The 19204-nt window shown below is 49.5% G+C and overlaps 1 protein-coding gene across 7 annotated transcripts in view; it reads right to left on the reverse strand.

Moving 5' to 3' along the window:
- The window catches only part of ADAR (adenosine deaminase RNA specific), a 40397-nt gene that overhangs the window by 16154 nt on the left and 5039 nt on the right, over positions 1-19204 (reverse strand). For 3 of the 7 annotated variants that reach the window (XM_079957922.1, XM_079957924.1, XM_079957920.1), the window contains exons 2-4: positions 5900-7526; positions 2062-2254; positions 480-637 (exon numbers count right to left, since the gene is read on the reverse strand). In XM_079957922.1, the coding sequence (XP_079814048.1) occupies positions 480-637; positions 2062-2254; positions 5900-7431 (1883 nt within the window). In that variant the 5' untranslated portion in view covers positions 7432-7526. Of the gene's footprint in view, positions 1-479; positions 638-2061; positions 2255-5899; positions 7527-9362; positions 9772-17032; positions 17123-19204 lie in introns of those variants that run through there. The other 4 variants (XM_079957923.1, XM_079957926.1, XM_079957921.1 and 1 more) reach the window with 4 other exon arrangements.

Genomic DNA, 19204 nt, shown 5'->3' on the forward strand with positions numbered 1-19204 from the left:
CTTTTCATGACATGGCCAAAGTATTGCAGCCTCAGCTTCAGGATCTGTCCTCCCAGTGAGCACTCAGGGCTGATTTCCCTAAGAATGGATATGTTTGATGGACTTCAAGAAGATCAAACCTCTCCATTCTGAAGGAAATCAGCCCTGAGTGCTCACTGGGAGGACAGATCCTGAAGCTGAGGCTCCAAGACTTTGGCCACCTCATGAGAAGAGAAGACTCCCTGGAAAAGACCCTGATGTTGGGAAAGATGGAGGGCACAAGGAGAAGGGGACGACAGAGGATGAGATGGCTGGATAGGGTTCGCGAAGCTACCAGCATGAGTTTGACCAAACTGCGGGAGGCAGTGGAAGGCAGGAGTGCCTGGCATGCTCTGGTCCAGGGGGTCACGAAGAGTCGGACACGACTAAACGACTAAACAACAGCAGGGCCTCGCCACACTGCGAGCTTCACATACTTCTGAACGCGAGTCACGACCTACTTGGGATCGTGGGGAGGGCCATCTTGAGAGAGCAGCTGGAACTCGCAGACGCTCCCCGACTTCTGTGCGTATTCCATCAGGGCGCTGACGGGGTTCTTCCCAGAAAGCACGTTCAGCTGCTGCGTTGTAGACAAAGCCTCTGACTCTGTCTGCTCAGGCTGGGGAGGGAAGGAAGGAAGAGAGGAGGAAATAAAGAAGGGGTTGTACCAGGACGCTGCAGAGTGGGGCTCTTTCTGCTGTTTTGTTTCAGTATCTCTCTCACTGAAGCGCCAGGTTGGTTTGGCAACTCAGGGTGGGGCTGGGGGCACCAATGGGAAATTATGCTCCTGGTGTCCAGAAGAGGAAATAATAATAATAATAATAAATTTTATTTATACCCTGCCCTCCCCGGCCAGAGCCAGGCTCAGGGCGGCTAACACTAGTAAAATTACAGTAAAAAAAACAAAAAAGCACAATTTAAAATACAGGTTAAAATGCAATTTAAAATGTAAATGAAAGGATGGCTGTAAAAACCAGCTGACCACCACTCTCAACAAATCTTCCACTGACCCCAACCTCTCCCCAGAGTCAAAATTTTGGCTCACAGGGCTGCAGTTTCGGGCACCCTAGCCTGGGGGAGACCCTCCTCTACTGACTAGCCTGTTGCAGAACCTGAGGGGCTCGTGGATAATTTCCCAGGTGGTGGGGGAGAGGCTACAGCAGGGGCGGGCAGACATCAGGCAAGACAGATCTACTTTGCTGTTTATTACAACCCCACGGTCTGCCAACCAAAGTCAGGTGCGAAAGACCAACAGTGAAGAATTAAAAGGACAGGGTGCCTCTGACCTCATGCTCATGACCTAAGGATCTATTTTCAACAGTACTGAACTCTGCTCAAAATTCTTTCACACTCGAGTCCATACCTGGCTAGCTTTCTTCATTTTTTCAGCCTAATTTAAGGAGGTGGAGGGGAAATCATTTTTCCTGTGGGGTTTTTTTTTTGACCAATTAAACTTTTTATGGCACTAGCCATAGGCCATGGCATCATTCAGAAGGAGAACAAAAACAAATAAACAAACAAACCATAAAAATCATCGGGCACCACACATACAATAAAACCATGGTCACAGCTACTAAAATTATTTGTTGCATTAAATAGAATAGAATAGCAGAAGATTCTCAGGTAAGATGTGCCAAATTAAATATCTGAATCCCCTTTGCAGTTGTTATTTTGCTGTTGTTATCACTAAACAACACCCTTTCTGGGCTAACCTTGATGACTATGTTCTCCACTGACAGAGGCAGCATTCCCAACAATCGACTAAAAGGTGTGTATATACCACAGTTTCTCAAGAAACATCAAAATGGTTTACAACAACCATTAAGAAACAAAAACCATTACCCCCCCCAAAAAAAAACCTAACACAGATCTACCACCTAATTATTACGATTCAACAACAAGTAGAAGAAGCTGGGCCACTTCCATTGTGAGAAAATAAATCGATATGGAAATCGGATTGTGGTGGAGCCACTTTTCACAGGACTGGCAGCTCCACTTTCGGCCCCCGCCTGCTACTGGGGTGGGGTGGGGTGCCGCTCTCACCAGTTCTGCTTCGCTGAGAGAACTGTCCTCATATAAGGATTTCTCCAGCTCCATGCCGTCCTCCCCTTCGTGCTCTACTTCGCGCAAGAGGATCTTCATGGCGTGGGCGGCCGCTTCCTGCTTGGCCAACTTCTTGCTGCCTGCTTCCGCTGGGGGGAACCGGCGACCGTCGATCACCGCCTGGAATTTAAACCTTGACCAAAACACACAAGGTACACAACGGTGAGGATGCGTGCTAATCAGTGAATCTGGCACCATTATTTATCACATTTATCTCCAAGGAGCTTCAAGGCAGTGTGTGTGCCCCTCACCCGACACCCAATTTATCCTCGCAGTGATAACCACACAGTTAGGCCTGGAGAGTGTGTGATTAGCCCAGCGGACATCCCAGATGAGCACGGATTTGAGCCTCGGCTTCTATGGTCCCAAGTCTGATGCTGACAACTACAGAACACTGGTTCTCCTTTCCAAGCCCTCTGCCTCTGCAAATAGGTTTTCTTAGGAAGGAGCTATTGACGCGGGTGGCGCTGTGGGTTAAACCACAGAGCCTAGGACTTGCCAATCAGAAGGTCGGTGGTTCGAATCCCCACGACGGGGTGAGCTCCCATTGCTCGGTCCCTGCTCCTGCCAACCTAGCAGTCTGAAAGCACGTCAAAAGTGCAAGTAGATAAATAGGTACCACTCTGGCGGGAAGGTAAACGGCATTTCCGTGCGCTGCTCTGGTTCGCCAGAAGCCACATGGCCCGGAAGCTGTACGCCGGCTCCCTCGGCCAATAAAGCGAGATGAGTGCCGCAACCCCAGAGTTGGTCACAACTGGACCTAATGGTCAGGGGTCCCTTTACCTTTTTATTGGTGCAGCACTTACACCAGGGGTGGCAGAACCAGCACTCGAGCATTGGCCATGCTGGCCAAGGCTGTGGGGAGCTGGGGGTCCCAATGAAAGCTGGAAGGCCAGAGATGTCCCCCACCACTGTCTTGTGCCTTTAGAGAACTATTTCCTCCTTGCCTGATCTGTGGGCACAGCAAAGATTGTGGGGCATGCTCCAAAAGCTTGCTAGCCAGCTAGGCCTCTCTGTTCTAAGGAACAGAACCCTTAGAAGAAACCCAGCACTCTTCTGTGGCTGTGCACTGCCAAGATGAAGAGGCTGCCAGGTGAATCACAGAATCGTAGAGTTAGAAGAGGCCCCCCCCAAAGCTCATCTACCCAACCCGCCGCAATGTAGAAATATCAACATGCGTTCCCCCGTCCAATTTGAAACCATACTGGACCCTGCTTTGAGAAGGTGATAGCAGTTCTCTTTCAGGGAAGCTGGACTGCCATTGCAGATTTTCTCTTTGGAGGAAGCCCCATCCCACCCCAAAAACTAAAACTCCCAAGGAACCCAGTTTCAAACTGTGGCAGCACTACAAGGAAGACAAGGAAGAAAAAGGCCCGGGTTTATGGTGGCGGGTGCTTGTTGGGCATGGGTAGGCAAACTAATCGCCTTCTAAATCCGGCCCGCGGACGGTCAGGGAATCAGTGTGTTTTTACATGAGTAGAATGTGTTCTTTTATTTAAAATGCATCTCTGGGTTATTTGTAGGGCATAGGAATTCGTTCATTTCCCCCCCCCCCAAAAAAAACCTATGGTCTGAGGGACAGTGGACCGGCCCCCTGCTGAAAAAGTTTGCTGACCCCTGTTGTTGGGGCTTGTAGGGCCGAAGGTAGGGAGCCCAGCAGTAGGTGGCGCCACCCAATTCCTGCTTTGCCACAGCCACCCTCCCTGCTGAGTTCTACAAGGGCAACACTGAGGCTAAGTGGGAGGAAGCTGGATGCAAGAAAGAGGGGCAGGCAGGTGGGAGCTGGCTGAGGGGGCAGAATGAGGTTGGCAGGGCAAAGCCCCATACGTTCAAGTGGACCAGCCTCCACTGGCCCAGGTAGCAACAGAGACTACAGAGCCAAACACCCCCATAGTGGTTTCAAGCTCCCCATCCTCACAGCTTGTCTTTCCCCGCTCCTTTGCTTGGGAAGAATCTGCTCTCATGGAAAAAAGTAGGCCAATTTTCCTGTCTAGCGGGTCTATTGATGTACCAGAGGGTGGCACACACACACTCTGCTGGTGCCTAGAAAAGGCAAGGAGTGAGACAGAAAGAGACTCGTGTGTGTGTGTTTCTAAAAACACAGTGGCTATAAAGAGCAGCCAAGCAAGAACGTAAAAATAAAATCCAACCCACCCAACTGTTCAGAGTGATGCACCAGAGGGAGGGAAGAGGAACGCTCCGGGTCCCCCCCCCCCCCATGGCAACAGATGCTCCCTGCCAGAAGCAGACAGCGTGGAACTTCTCCAGCCATACAGGAACTTATGGGGCATAATATTTGCCTAGTGCAAAACTACTAATTAGCCACACAGCGGGCTTACCCCCCCCCCCTTTGGAACTGCAGCTGAAGATTCACTATTCTAAAGCCGAGGTGGAGGACCTCAGGCTTGGGGGCCAAATGTCACCCTCCAGGCCTCTCTATCTGCCCCCCAGGGCACCTCCCAGGCTACATCCCCCTACCCAGGCTGACCCCCACCCACCCCTTCCATGCACCCTCTTCAAGTGCTTTTGTTGAGACAGAATGTGCCTTTGAACTTCAACAACGCCTCTTGCTCGCCTGGATGATGTGGGTAGGTGGGTGCAGAAACACCCCGATTTTTGCATGCCTTTTTCCTGCTCACTTTCACCTCTGGCTTCACCCACTTCTTGCTTGTGGCCCCAGGATGGCTGCCCATGGTGCAATGTGGCCCCCTCGGGCTGAAAAAGAGATTCCCCACCCTCCGCTCTAAAGGGGAGCACAGAGCTCATGCCAAGCACCGCTTTTCAAATTTGGAGGGAGAGAGAGAGGGGGGGGAGGAGAAATACATTCACCATGCAGGTGGTTTGGTTCTCCATTTTACTCTCGCTTAGCTGTCTTCCTCCTTCCCCCCGAGGCTTTCCCTGCCTGGCAGTGGTAAGCGATTCTTAAATTGCAAGTTGCAGTTTTGCAGGCCTGAAGGAGGAGATGTAGCAAGCAGAAACGAAACCTTCCTATTGCTGCCCATTCATGCTCGTTCCTCTGTCCTGAGCTCCCCAACTTCAGAGCAGTGAAGGCGGAAACCGATCGTCACACACGATGATCAGGGTTTCGACACCAGCATCTCAGCGTTATGTGGAGTTTTTAAAAGACGGCGAGTCCTTGCTCCACGGAGCTTACTAACTAAATTTAGACAGACTTGGGGCTGTGGGATGTTATTAGATTATTCAGCAGAGATTGCTGTGTCATCACTCGAATTGCTAATATAAGAAGAATGTGTTTTGTAAAAGAAAGAAAGAAAGAAAGGAAGAAAGGAAGGAAGGAAGGATAGAGATTCCTGCATTTAAAGTGTTAAAACAAACAGTCTTTCTTTCCTTTTTAAGGGAAGCCTTGAAATATATCTCATCTGCCTGCTTATTAAGAGGCTTTTGTAACCTACGGGGCAGAGTAATACGCAAAAGCGGTTGTGAAAGGAAGGGAGGGCAACACACAATCTTAAACCAGTTGCAATCACACTAGCATTTTAACCAATTCACATCTCTTGCTTTATAGAAAACTGCTCTTTTTAATGTCTGCAGTGACTTGTACAAGCCGAGGCAAATGCATTGAAACGTAACCTGAGCAAAAGTAATCCCCTTCTCCAACAACCTATCCTTTCGGAGAAAACTTTTCTTTTTAACGTATTTGCCAATGACCTGCACAGTCCGAGACAAATGCATAAACACTGAGCAAGCACAATCCCCTTCCCCGGTAAGAACAAACCCCTCCCCAGAAAGCGCTCCCTCTCTCCCTCTCCTCTCTTACCGTGGCTCGTGTGACGGCCCGCTCTGCTTCAGCAAAACGAACTCGCAATGCTGGTACGTGTACTGGGTGTATTCGATCAAGCCGCTGACAGGGTTCTTCTTCTGGCACGCCATGAGCTTCTCCAAGGGAGTGCACAGGAAGGCCGTGTCGAACTGGGCCGCGTAGCTGGGGGAGAGTGGGGACTCCATGATGCACCGGGACTCCTCGTCCTGGTTGTTGATGGCATTCAGGTCCTCCGGGATGTCGTCGGTGGCCCACTTGCCGTTCTCAAAGTTGTCGTAGTTGGGGAACCAGTGGTACCGGGGCCGTTTGCGAGGAGGGGGGGCCGCCACCCGGGGAGAGCAAGCGTCTCCCTGCTCCGCTGGCTCCGACGACACCTGCTGCCCATTCTCGACGTTCTCCTCCTCACTCTCTAGAAGCGGCGGCGGCGGCGGTGGAGGAGGAGGCGGGGAAGGGGAAGGAAGAGGAGGAGCTGGCAAGCTGACGGGCAGCTCTGGTTCCGCGCATGGGGTCGGAGGCTCGGGGTCTGGTTTTGGAGCAGGGGCGGCCATTTCCCTGACCTCTTCCGCCTTCTGCTTGTTCTGCATCCTCTTGCGCTTGTTGTCCGTGAGGGACCACTTGGGGGGGTTGGCGTTCTCCTTGCACACCTCCCCCAGCTTCTCCAAGGACAGTAGGGTGGAGTTCACGTTCCGGGCCTTAGAGAGGCCGATGTTTTTGGCAAGGTCGTGCGCCGTCGAGTCCGCGACGCTGAACAGGTAGTTGCAGATCTTCTCCCTGACCTCGGCCATGGCGGCGGAATCGGGACAGTCCTCTGGGTCAGAGGCAGAGCTCTCTTCTCCTCCTCCTCCTCCTCCAACTCCAGGAACTGGGAATCGGCCCTGGCCCCTCTGGCCGGCGGAGTTCCCTTCTCTCAACGCTCCCTGGGGCCTAGGGCTGTCTGCTAGCCTCCACAATGGAGGGTGCTCCCCGATTTTGCACAACTGCCCTCGCGTAAGAAGCCTGTAGAGGTGATGATTGACCTCCTTCTTCTGCACTTCAAGTTTACGGGCAAGGCAGCGGGCAGATTCGGCCTCCCCAGGTCGGAGCTGCCCCAAGATCTCCAAGAGCCGCTGTTCAACTCCTTGGCCGGAGAGCGTCAGGTGCCGTAAGTCTGTGATGAGCCCGTCAACTTCCCTCCTTGAACTGCCGCTGTGCCTCGGCCGGGGGGGCTGGGGAGGCTGCTTCTGCTCCTGCCAGCTACTGTTGCAGGGAAGCCTCCTGGCTGCGCCCCAACTGCTGTGCTGGGAGCTCTGGGGAGGTGAGAAGGTGCCTGGACCTCGGCGGTAGCCCTGGTACAGTTGGGGTCGCTGCGCCCGGGGCTGCCACAGCGGGGCTTCGGCGAGCTGCCCGTTTAGGAAGAGGACCTGCCGCTGCCGAAAATCCTCGCCTCCCTGCGGGACAAGAGGACCGTTAAAGAAAGCTGGGTTAGAGAGGCCGCTATGTTTTGGGGGCACCTGATCTGAACCTCTGCCTCGAGTGACACCTCTGCTCATAGCGTGCTGCTGGGGCGCAGGGCTGGGGGCGGGCACATGTGCACCAGACGAGAGGCAGCTGCGGCTTGCTCTCACGGGGGCTGCTGCGCAGAGGCCTGGCAAAGAGAAAACAAGAGAACAGGGCACGTTTCAGACCTTGGATACACGCTCGGGGGAGCCGACGCAGTTCTACCGAAACCAGTCCCTCTGCCCCAGTTCCCAAAAGACAACACCTGACGACGGAAAGAGGCTCCCATCAGATAGAGTGGACACCTCCTACACAGCTACTGAAGACCTGCGCTCCCTTATCAGAGGAGGAGACTGGCTTAAGGCACTGAAGTCAGCGGAGATCTACAGATGAGCCTGGGATGGAGAATGAGTCTCCCAAACACGGTTCAACGCAAGGTATGTTCAGTTTGATTCAGGGTTTCTTGGGCAACCAAGGGAGAGTTGTGCGACTTTACTTCCCAGCACATAGTAAAAGAGATTCAGGGGGAAAGAACGGAAGCACTTCTTCCCATCAGTTCAGAGTTAAACTATGGAATCCACTCCCCCAGGTGGCAGTGATAGACAAATTCAGGGAGAATGAGGCCATCGGTAGCTGCTAAGCCTGTCAGAGGCAGCATTCTCTGAGTTAACAGTTGCTGGAAACTGCAGGTGCAGAGCTTTGCTAATGCACTGCTTGTGGGTTTCTCATTGACATCTGTTCGGACACGGTGTGAACAAGATGCTGGACCAGGCAGGCCACTCTGAGCTCTCCTCATGTTCTTAAAAGGAAAACCACCCCATAGCCCACCTTTCCCTGTACAGCCATATTGCCTGCGTTTGTGGTGATATGGTTGGGGCCAGATTAAGAGTAGCTTCATAGCAGAATAGCAATTCCTAGGAGACCTTTAGAAAATAGTCAAGAGGAACAACCCTGGGGCAGAGTTAAGATTCCAGATACCAGGATGAAATACTTGCAAACCAAAATGACTGGGATTTTCCCCAGTCTATACATATGTGAGATTTTTGTCATTAAACCCAGCTGCAAATTGGGTTTGTCAGCAGAGTCTGTTTACATGGTTTCAGAGTCTATTTGGCTCAGTACAGCTGTAAAACTGACCACCACCTGGCCTTCAAAACTCTTCTCTCCAAAAGGCAGATTTGGAAAAATCTATGACTGATGTTGGAGAGCCAAACTTTTTTTAAATAAAAACAGCCACCTTGTTCTAACCCACAGAACCAACATAACAGTTACATCTTCCCTTCAGTCGATGAAAAAGAAATCCTTAAGAGGGGTAGCCATGTTAAGGCAATCCCAGCCGGGTCTATCCGAAAGCAAACTGAGTTCAACAGAACTTGCTCCCAAGCAAGTGCTAGCAGGACTGCAGCCTGCCAATGCAATCGTTTTACATTCCTAGATGTACAGGATCACATTCAGCACGCCCCACCAAGTTCACAGGGGCTTCGTCACCAGGAAAACAGGTACAGTATTGTGGCTTCAGTTTGTCACAGTACCCACACACAGAGAGAGCGAGCTGTGGTGTTTTCAGACTCACAAATTTACTACTGTATGGAGCCATGGGATGGGTTATCTTTCAAGGCACCCCAAGACTCTTTCTGCAGCAACCAAATTAAGTGCCTTCTGCTCTCTGGGAGAACAGGAAGTTGCTTTATGAGAAGTCAGAACATTGGTCCAGCTAGCTCAGTAATGCCTACACTGACTGGCAGTGGCTCTCTGGGGTTTTCGGCAGTTTTGAAGCCCATAGACAGGGAGCTATATTCCTTTCCAGAATACCCTCTGTTCAAACCCTAACTACCTCAATCTCAGGACTTACAAGGGAACAAGGAAGGCGGCGGGGGGGGGGGGGGGTGTTCGTTGGTTGAGGGGCTGCAGAGGGAATTCCAGACATTTCAAGGGGAGGCAACTGGTAAAACAGGTATAGATAAGGGAAACCGGATAGTCTTACCTCTTTTTGTTCCACGCTGGTAAGAACCAGGCATTGCATAGATAGCAAGAAACAAAAAAAGAGGGGGAAAGCTCTGCGAAGAGAAGGCCTTCCCCAGAACAAGGAGGGGGCAAGGCAAGAGGAAAAAGAAGAGGTGTGTGGCCCCCACACTATGAGAGACACAGACACCCGTGGGTGGTGGGGAAGAAGGAAAGGCTCGCCACAAAGCAAGGACTCTGCAAGAATTACACAAACACCCCACTATCCTCCTCCCTTCTCTCTCCACAGTACAGCAGGCAGGCTGGAATCACTCACTTAATGTAACTGCCAGATAGGTTTCGCTTTCAATTCTCCGGAGGTCCAGCCTCCCTCTATGCTGTTCCGCCCAAGGAGTGTCTAGTTACAGCCAGAGGGATGGACCGGAGATAAAGGCATTAGCTCTAGGGTGGGGGGGGGGCTTTAGGTGGGGAGAGAAACCGATGATGAGTGCTTCCTCCCCCTCTCTTGCAAGCTCATTGCAGCATTGCCTAGAAGTAAAAAAGTCTAGAAAGGGAAAGCCCCACTGCCACTTACAGGAAAATACTTTTGGTTCCTTTTCATCACAGGCTGGTGGGAGGGACTATTATCTGCGAGGCAGAAGGGAAAAGCACTTACCAGAATCTCATGCTTCTCTAACTGGGAGATTCATTCACTTCTAACTCTTCTTTCCTTTATCCCTTACCCAGAGCTGCCAGACCTCAACTCAGCCTTCTCTGCTCCAACACTGCAACCAAACACTGCACCAGCTTCCTGCAGTTTGGGGTATCTTTCCGCATCTCCTTAACAATACCTTTGGTCATTCCTAAACCAGCCTCAGTACTAAGTTCACACACCTCTATCTGCTTGTTTGTTTCGCTTGCCGAAGGTTCCTGAGACACACATGCATCTATCTGCAACAGCAACTGCCCATTTGCCTTCATGGAGTTGGCTCTTTTCAGTCATTGCTCACTGCTCAGTAACTTCCAGTACAGAGAGTATTGAAGAACCTGCCTAGTTATATGAGTGACTGCTCTGGCTTCACCTCCTATGGGTGCGTGTCATCTTGACAAATTACAATACACACAGCGCTACGATTCTCAGAGTGATTTAACAACCAATTCCTCTTCCCAGGAGGAGGGGAATATGGGTTTCCTAACTCTCAGCACCCCTAACAAACAGCAGTTTCCCAGGATTCTTTAGGGAGAAGCCACAACTGTTTAAATAGTGCTTTCAATGTATGGTGCAGATGAGGCCTGGATATGACAGAAGAGAAAACTGAATGGAAGTGAAATGTGCCCCCCCCCAACTATCTCCTCTTAACATAGCCATAGGGCGATGCATCATGCCTACAACTGGACTACAACTCCCATCAGCCAGCATGCTGGGTTAACACACATAATTGATACCTACAGATCTCAGACAGCCAACAGAGCAGAGGCGCCAGGAGCCATCCTAGAACCCCAAGTGAGAAGCATTAAGCGATGCAGGCGCGTAGCTCAAAACCGGGTCAAGGGCAGGTTGCAAATGGCACTGCATAAACTTTCCTCCTCGGATTGGTTAACAGGCTCAGATAACCCGCTCGCCTCTCCAGGTGCAAAACGAGACATGCACATGGTGACTGTGGAAGAGCTCGCCAGGTCAGTTCAATGGGTGGGTGGGGGGGCAGAACTGCACAGCTGTTGCATGGGCTGAGGAATAGTGGGAAGCACCTGGTCCATCTTTGGCAAAGAAGCCATCCGAAAGAATTAAAAAACAAAAACAAAACAGCACTAAACTGAGCACCACGCATTTGCGACATGAACGTGAAAGGATTTTAAAACCTTACAGCGAATAGCTCTATGGCCAATAAAGCACCCAATAACAGCCAACACCGATGTGATGTTATATACAGTGTCTGCCTTTCACAGTGAAGTCACAAAGATCGTTGGGTATTCATGCATATTCTATAGGACTCATTCTTGTAAGTTATGAATACATGGATCAAGAACCTTTGGGCCCTCTCCTCAATTCACCTAGGTTAAGATTCAAAGCCCACCAGTGTTCTGCCCCATTAAAACACAAGTTATTCCCCCACCCCCCACAAAAAAAATATAGCGGCCTCAAGATACACCAGAAAGATCAGAGGCAGGTCTTTCCAGGAGGAAGGAAAGAGCTTAAATCTGGACCAGGTTAACTGAAAGGTGTCATTTCCCACCACAGCCTGGTAAGGCATTAAGACGATTCATTTTGCCATAGCCTGATGGTTATCTGCTTGTGGTAACACTGAGGTGGGCTTTCTCAGTGGTGGCACCAGTGTTGCTTAATGCTCTACCTGCTGAAATAAAGGAGGCCCCATCAAGCACTGGCCTTCTACCAGCTCTTGAACATACACCTGTTCAGACAAACACTTCCCCGCTTAAGACTCATGTTTTAATTGCGATGCTGCTTTGATGGGCTTGTTTCCTATATAGTTTAATCGTGGATGTTTTAATGCAGCTGTTTTACAATGCATTCTAATTATTTGTGGGCAACTGTGTCATTATTGGTTTTGTTATCGTCGTTTCGCTGATGTCTTTATCTTTTTGTGAACCACCTTGGTATTTTCTGCTTCAAATGAAAGGTGATGTATAAATTCTAACAACAACATCATCATCATCATTCTGGTTTCAGCCAGCAGCCTTCTCTCAGGCAGCTGTGAGACATCAAAAGGAGATCTAAGCTTTTGCATGTGTTTGCATCATGTTCTTGAAACCAGCTAAGCATAAGTTGTGGGGGATCTAAGTTACAAAAGGGGAGGAATTCACACTCCCAGTTTGCCCCTACCCTCTTCTAACACCCAGGGGGCCTAAACAGCACCACAGAAACTTACCAGCCACAGTTCAACTCACCTGTCTAACCTGGCACTCTGAGAGCAGCCCCTCTGGCTCTGTTCAAACTGCCTGATCACTTGAGCCGGGAAGGTGAAATTTCACCCCAGTGGCAGCTCTCACGCTGCGGTTTGCAACAAGGTTCAAGGGCGGTAACTTTATCCCAGAGGGAAAGTACGTGCCCAATATTCATGGCGTTGCCAAACATATTTCAATTATTTGGAGCCAACAACATCTCTTGTGGCAGCCAAGTCTGCAGTTCACACATATCCCATTTCCTGCCCGATTGAGAATACGCTTTGAAAAAGAAAGGGGAAAAAGCTCCCTTCTTTGGATTCTTAAATGAGGAAGGTCTCGGGCAGCATGGACACTGACTAAAGTGAAATGCACATCTCAACAACTTTCAAAGCCAAACAAAACCATCTGCAAGCTGTTGACCAGAGGCTTTGGGCAAAATAAAATCAGCCATGCAAATAAGCCTACACACAACTACCCGGGAAGAACTCTCTCAAGGGCTCACAACTCTGTGGCAAAGAACTTGTGTTGCATCCTGAGGGTTCCAGGTTCCGTTCCCAACATCTGCAGTTAACAAAAAGGAATCACAGAACTGTAGAGTTGGGACTCAAAGGGTCATCCAGTCGAACCTCTTGCAATGCACCAATAACGGGTCTGGCAGACTTTGCTGAGAGCTGCTGCCTTCAAAGTGAGAGGCCAATGGTCTTACTCAGGACAGAGGCAACTATACCGTTCAGCTCTCTTTTTGATGTGCATAATGAATGGGGCGCCTGCCGCAGGGCACTATCTCATCTCCCACGCTATTTAATTTCTATATGAAGCCGCTGGGAGCAGTCATTAGTTTTGGGGCAAGGTGCTATCAGTATGCTGAAGAAGAAGAAGAGTTTGGATTTGATATCCCGCCTTTCATTCCCTTTAAGGAGTCTCAAAGCGGCTAACATTCTCCTTTCCCTTCCTCCCCCACAACAAACACTCTGTGAGGTGAGTGGGGCTGAGAGACTTCAGAGAAGTGTGACTGGCCCAAGGTCACCCAGCAGCTGCATGTGGAGGAGCGGAGACGCGAACCCCGTTCCCCAGATTACAAGACTACCGCTCTTAACCACTACACCACACTGGCTGCTGACACTCGGCTCTATTTATCCACAACATCTGAATCAGGAGAGGCCATGCAAGCCCTAGATCAGCGCCCTGGACGCAGTGGTGAGATGGGATGAGGAGAAACAAGCTGAGCTTGAATCTTGGCAAGGCGGAAGCACTGTGGGCGAAGGGTTCCCAGGTCCAAGCAATTGGTCAATTCTTTTCCTGAAGGAGCAGGTTCACAGTCTGAGGCTGCTTCTGGATCCAGCCTTGTCCCTGGAGGTCCAGGTAACATGAATAGCTAGAAGTGCATTTTACCAACTGCAACTGGTTACGACAGCTGCAACCTGGACTGGGGAAGCTGGGCCACAGTAGTTCAGGCACTGGTTACTTCAAAACTGGATGGCTGCAATGAGCTCTATGCGGGGCAATGCACGTGATCCAAAAGGTGCAGTTAGTTGCTTTATGGTCGCTGATAGGAGTGATGCCCTCCTGGGCGGCTTATGTAGCAGGACAGATACAGATTCCATGGTATTCCCACCATCCAGGAAATTAGCCTGGTCCTCTACTTAACATGGATAAAAGCTATTGACAACAATTATCCCACAAATTCAGATTGCAGGGGTGGGAAGATTGAGCTCACCACCTCCCCACTTGGTACAGCTATTCTCAACCACAGAAACAAACACTTGTGTTACATGCGGTGAGGCAATATCTTATTTATCTGTAACACATGCACAGAAACCAAAACAAGCATACATCAGATATTTAGTTGAAACTTGCTAGAATATAAATGACCCAGAAAAAGGGAAGGATCAGCACTTACGGCAGCTTCTGAAAAACGTGAGTGGGGTGGGCTTGTTAATCTTCAGGCTGCCGTGCTTACGGAATTCACTGACTGTGGTTCGTGTCTCTTGAAAGAAATCACGATCAGTAAGCCAAGGAACTTTGATTCTGAGATAAATGAACCACAAGGGCTAGATAGTACCTTACCGCACTGAGAAAAAGATGGTCATGAGAAATCATGATATTCAAATGGAACCTCCATGTTCAGAGGCAGTCTACTTCTAAAAGGGTATTGCTGGGAGACTGACATTGGCTCTCCTGTCGGGCTTGTGGGCTTCCCTAGAGGCATCTGGAGGGCATTATGATGGACTGAGGATGCTAGATTAGATTGCCCCTTGGGCCCAATCCACAATGGCTCTTCTTAATTTATGACTGGCAAGTAGAGGGCCAAGTTCCATCTCCCCAAGCAGTATCTTGTTGCAGTGCTACTGAAAGAGGTGCACATGGTGTGGTAGTTGCTGAATCTTCCCCATGGAAGGAACAGTCTCTAACTCAGCGGAAGAGCACCTGCTCTGCATGCAGAAGGTCCCAGGTTCAATCCCCACCCTCTACAGGCAGCATTGGGCGTGCGCCCTGCCTGAGACCCTGGAAAGCCACTGTTGCCTATCTGTGTAGACCAGTGTTTCTCAAACTTGGGTCTCCAGCTGTTTTTAGATTATAATTCCCATCATCCCTGACCACTGGTCCTACTAGCTAGGGATGATGGGAGTTGTAGTCCAAAAACAGCTGGAGACCCAAGTTTGGGAAACACTGGTGTAGATAATACTGAGCTAGATGGATTACTGGTCTGACTTGGTGTAAGACAGATTCCTGTGTTCCTAGGCTCTCTGTGAAGTGGCTTTCCTGTAAAACTGATGGTTGACCAGGTTCCTATACAAACAGTTTTTATTCTCCAGTATATTGTCTTTACTGTCTAAATGTGTTTTTTTCTGTAACTTTCTGTAACTGCTTAATGCTGCTATTGGTTTTTGTGCTTATTCTGTGTTAATTTTTTTTAGCTTCTCTTGTACCAACAACCGACAGTGATGGCTGTTTGGGTCCAAATAAATTAAATATCATGCTTTGGCCACATCAAGAAGCAGAAGCGTCTAGCTACAGCTTCAAGATGCTCTTACAAGACAACCACTCCCTGAAAGCCAAGAAGCACGCACGCACACATGTGCTTTTTAGCAGACAAACTCTGCTGCATATGGTGTAGGGCAACAGAAAAGACAGCATAGCCTGAAAAATGCCTAGAAGTGTGGTCATTGTTGCAACAATGATTTATACCCCACCTTTCAGGAAGCAATTCCTTCCACGGTGGCTTACAAACAACATTAATGTTGCAAGACAATGATCAATGTGTAAAAGAGTTGTCAGGATCCTTGCCACAGAAAATTGGTGGTCAATACTTGTGTGAGGGGCGAAGGGAGCTGAGACAGGAGTCAGATTTGCTTCTTCTTTGGGCATGTACACATTAGCGGCTTAAAACACAGCGGGAGTATTTCCCCCTGTGCTTCAAGTTGCTTTTTTTAAGCTGCTGTACACACCACTACCAGGTTTGTTTCCCCGTGCCTGCAACTCAAGGATTCCAAACTGCTACTCAGTGAAGTTGCCAACTGCACATATGCTGTCATCCCCACAGGCACAATAAATGTCTGAAAAGTATACACCTCAGCATAGCAATAGTTTATGTATTCAAATCGGATGGGAAATGCATCAAGCAACAGTGTTTCTCAAGAAAGCACAGGATACCTATAGACACCAGTGGTGGGAGAGCGCTGGAGTATGAGTAAATGGTAATGGGTACGAAACCTTTGTCTGCCTCTCTGTTCTCACAGAACCTTTCCCACAGGACAGCCACTGGGGGGGGGGTTAACACTGTATGCGTTGGACTATAGCAAATGCACCATGCAGTGGATTAAAGCACGCACAGGAGACACACTTTTTAATGTGTGCTTGGCCACTTTGGATTAATCTTTAGGAGGCAGATATAAACAAGTCAATGTAAACAATCGAAGATGCATACCACACAACTATCAATGAGATACGAAAGATCCAAGTCCACTATAGTGAAGCTCATAACAAAAATAAACGGAACTACCCAGAATTTATACAGAGCACTTTAAAATAATGCTCACAAACAACCCTTTAAGGTGGGCCAGGATGGTTATCATCCTATTGTGTGTGCATGCACTTAACCTTCACAGCCCCACTTTGGTACAACATACATCTGAACGGAGTACTTCCTGGTTCACAACCCAGTCTTTTCACCATTGAGCTACACTAGTTCTCTAACATAGCCTACATTCCTTTCCCAAGCTACAGCTGATTTTGTTAGCAACTAATGTGAACTGTGCTGTTTAATGGGCAGCTGCCCTGACCAGACCAACAATACCCCCTTTTCCAACAAGGGCTGACTGCGTGTTTCTTCTGCGAAGCCTTCAACAAGGCAGAAAAACAACAACCCTCCCGATTTCCGGGGGTTGCTCCCTCTCCTAACAACTGACATTCAAAGGTATACTGCTTCTCAACCCGGAGGTTCCATTTCGCAGATCACGCTGCAATCCGATGCCCCTCTCCGACGCGGGAGTTAATCCCACTGAGCTCCGCGAAATTCACTTCCGAGTAGGCATGCAACTGGATCGGGCTCGTCAAGAGACAGGCAGGTTGCATGCATGGCGTTTACTGGTGCAGTTCTGCGGAGGGGCATTGGTGCAGCCCCAGAGGAGAGGGGGAAAGGGGGCTGGAGAGAGGCTTGTGCGGCCCTTGTGTTGCATGCATGGGAAACGGGGCGCTTTTTCCAAGTCGGTGGAAAGCAGGACTTTGCACACACGCATGCACCCTCCCTCCGTGCCCCAATCCCCTTCCGAGCGAAGCTTGCCTTGGCCTGGCCTGGCCTGGCCTTACCTTACCTCCCCCCAAAAAAACTACCCTGCGGGCACCGTCGATTGAAGCCGCCTCTATTGTGCAGGAGGGTCGCCGGCAAGGGCTGATGACGAAAGAACAGCAGCGCGGCGCCACCAAGCACGTGATACGGGGGGGACGTATGGGAAGGGGGAGGAAGTGAAGCCGGAGCCGCCTTCTTTGGAGAGGGCAAAGAACTCTCCGCCTCCAGCCTTCGAAACCCTTTGATGGAAGAGAGGCGAGGAGGCAACCTCGGCGGAGCTTTCCCTAATCTCCCTCTTCCCAGGTACCGCCTTTTTGAAAAGGAGAGGGAAGGGAAGTTCAAAGAGCAGCATCAGGCATGGTTTAAGTTCATAGCTGTCAACGTTTCCCTTTTTTTAAAGGGAAATTCCCTTATTCCGAATAGGATTCCTCGCAAGAAAAGGGGAAGGTTGACAGCTATGTTTAAGTTGCTAACACCAGCCTCCACAGCTACATGCCTATAAAGAAACCTTCCCTGTTAAACGCACGTGGTGGTGATGAACGACACGGGTATAGATGGCTTTAGAAACGGATGGGACAAACTGAAATGGGAGTTTGGAGGGGGGCGTCTAATCAAGGGCTATTTTTTTTATTTCTAAAAATAATGTGCGCCGTCTAGGGTTTGGAATCAGAAAACTGGAGCACTTGAGGGTTTACGTTCCTCGTTTAAAGTGTGTGTACCCTACCATTGCATCAACTGAGTCTTAATTTAGCCAAATCCCTTGATGTCAGGGAATCTACTCTGGGCATAATACTTCGTTGGATACAATCCAATGCATTTAGGGTCAGGTTTCAAAATTAAATCAGGAACTGTTCTAACTCTTCCCCCCAAGTTACAATCTGTGAAGGTGCACTCCACACTTGGGGCAAGCTTACCTTGGGGGGGGGGGAGTCCCCCGCCTCATATCGACACCAAAGAGCAACCCGTCCTCCTGGGGGCTCCGACTGAGACCTAGAGGGGCTAAGCCCCTTGTAATGCTTGGGGCAAATCCTGCCAACACCTGCAGTCTGGCCAAGGAACCCAGAGAACAGGACTTGTTGGAATGTAAGGGAGCAGTTTTTATGAATTTAAGAACATCAGAAGGGACCAGCTGGATCAAGTCAAAGCCAAATCTTGGTCAATAATCCCTTCCTTGCAGCAGCCAACCTGGTGGTCCAGGCATAGGAAGCTACCCTACACTGAATCAGACCATTTGTCTGTCTTGCTCAGTACTGTCTACACTCGTGGTTCAAATGATAAATAAACAATTTCCCACTAACTACTCTGAAGTTGCTGAGGGGCTTGGCGAATTGCTTCATGCGTGTTGTAGCAATGTAATGTGCTATGCTAGATGCTGTATGATTTTTAATGGCATTTCCTCCTTATATAATTGTATTTTAGTCTATTCCGCAGTGCAAGAAATAACGAAACCACAGAAACACAATTTAAAATCTACTGTGAATATTTAATGAGATGGATGTGCCGTCCTCCCATTTTCAACCACAAGTCCACATGCATGCCACAGGACACCTGAATGAAGTATGCGGACCACTGGTAGCCCATAGACCACAGTCTGCAAACTCCTGGTCGACAATGACTCAAAGCGGCTCTCCAGCATTTCAGACAAGGTTCTCTCCAAGCCCTACCTGGAGAAACCGGGGGTTGAACCTGGAGCATTCACAATGGAAAACAGATTTTTCAACACTGAGCTGCAGCCCCTCCTTCTCTGGGAAGCACAATAAGCAGTGCCTTAATGGGCAATACAGTGGTACCTCGGGTTAAGTACTTAATTCGTCCCGGAGGTCGGTTCTTAACCTGAAACTGTTCTTAACCTGAAGCACAACTTTAGCTAATGGGGCCTCCTGCTGCCGCCGCGCCGCCAAAGCACGATTTCTGTTCTCATCCTGAAGCAAAGTTCTTAGCCTGAAGCAATATTTTTGGGTTAGCGGAGTGTGTAACCTGAAGCGTATGTAACCCGAGGTACCACTGTACACTAATGCAAGGATGTCTTCCATTTATTTTTCTTTCTTTTTTACACACACAAACACACAGAGGCACACAGCATCCTACATCAGTGCAGCAGAGGGCCCCTACAGCAATCAGAGGGCTGAACTAAGTTTTGAGATCTATTACGAAAGTCACAAACAGGGAATGAAGGCCATTCCTCTCTGCTG

The sequence above is a fragment of the Podarcis cretensis genome (genome assembly GCF_951804945.1).
Source record: "Podarcis cretensis genome assembly, chromosome: 16".
NCBI lineage: Eukaryota > Metazoa > Chordata > Lepidosauria > Squamata > Lacertidae > Podarcis > Podarcis cretensis.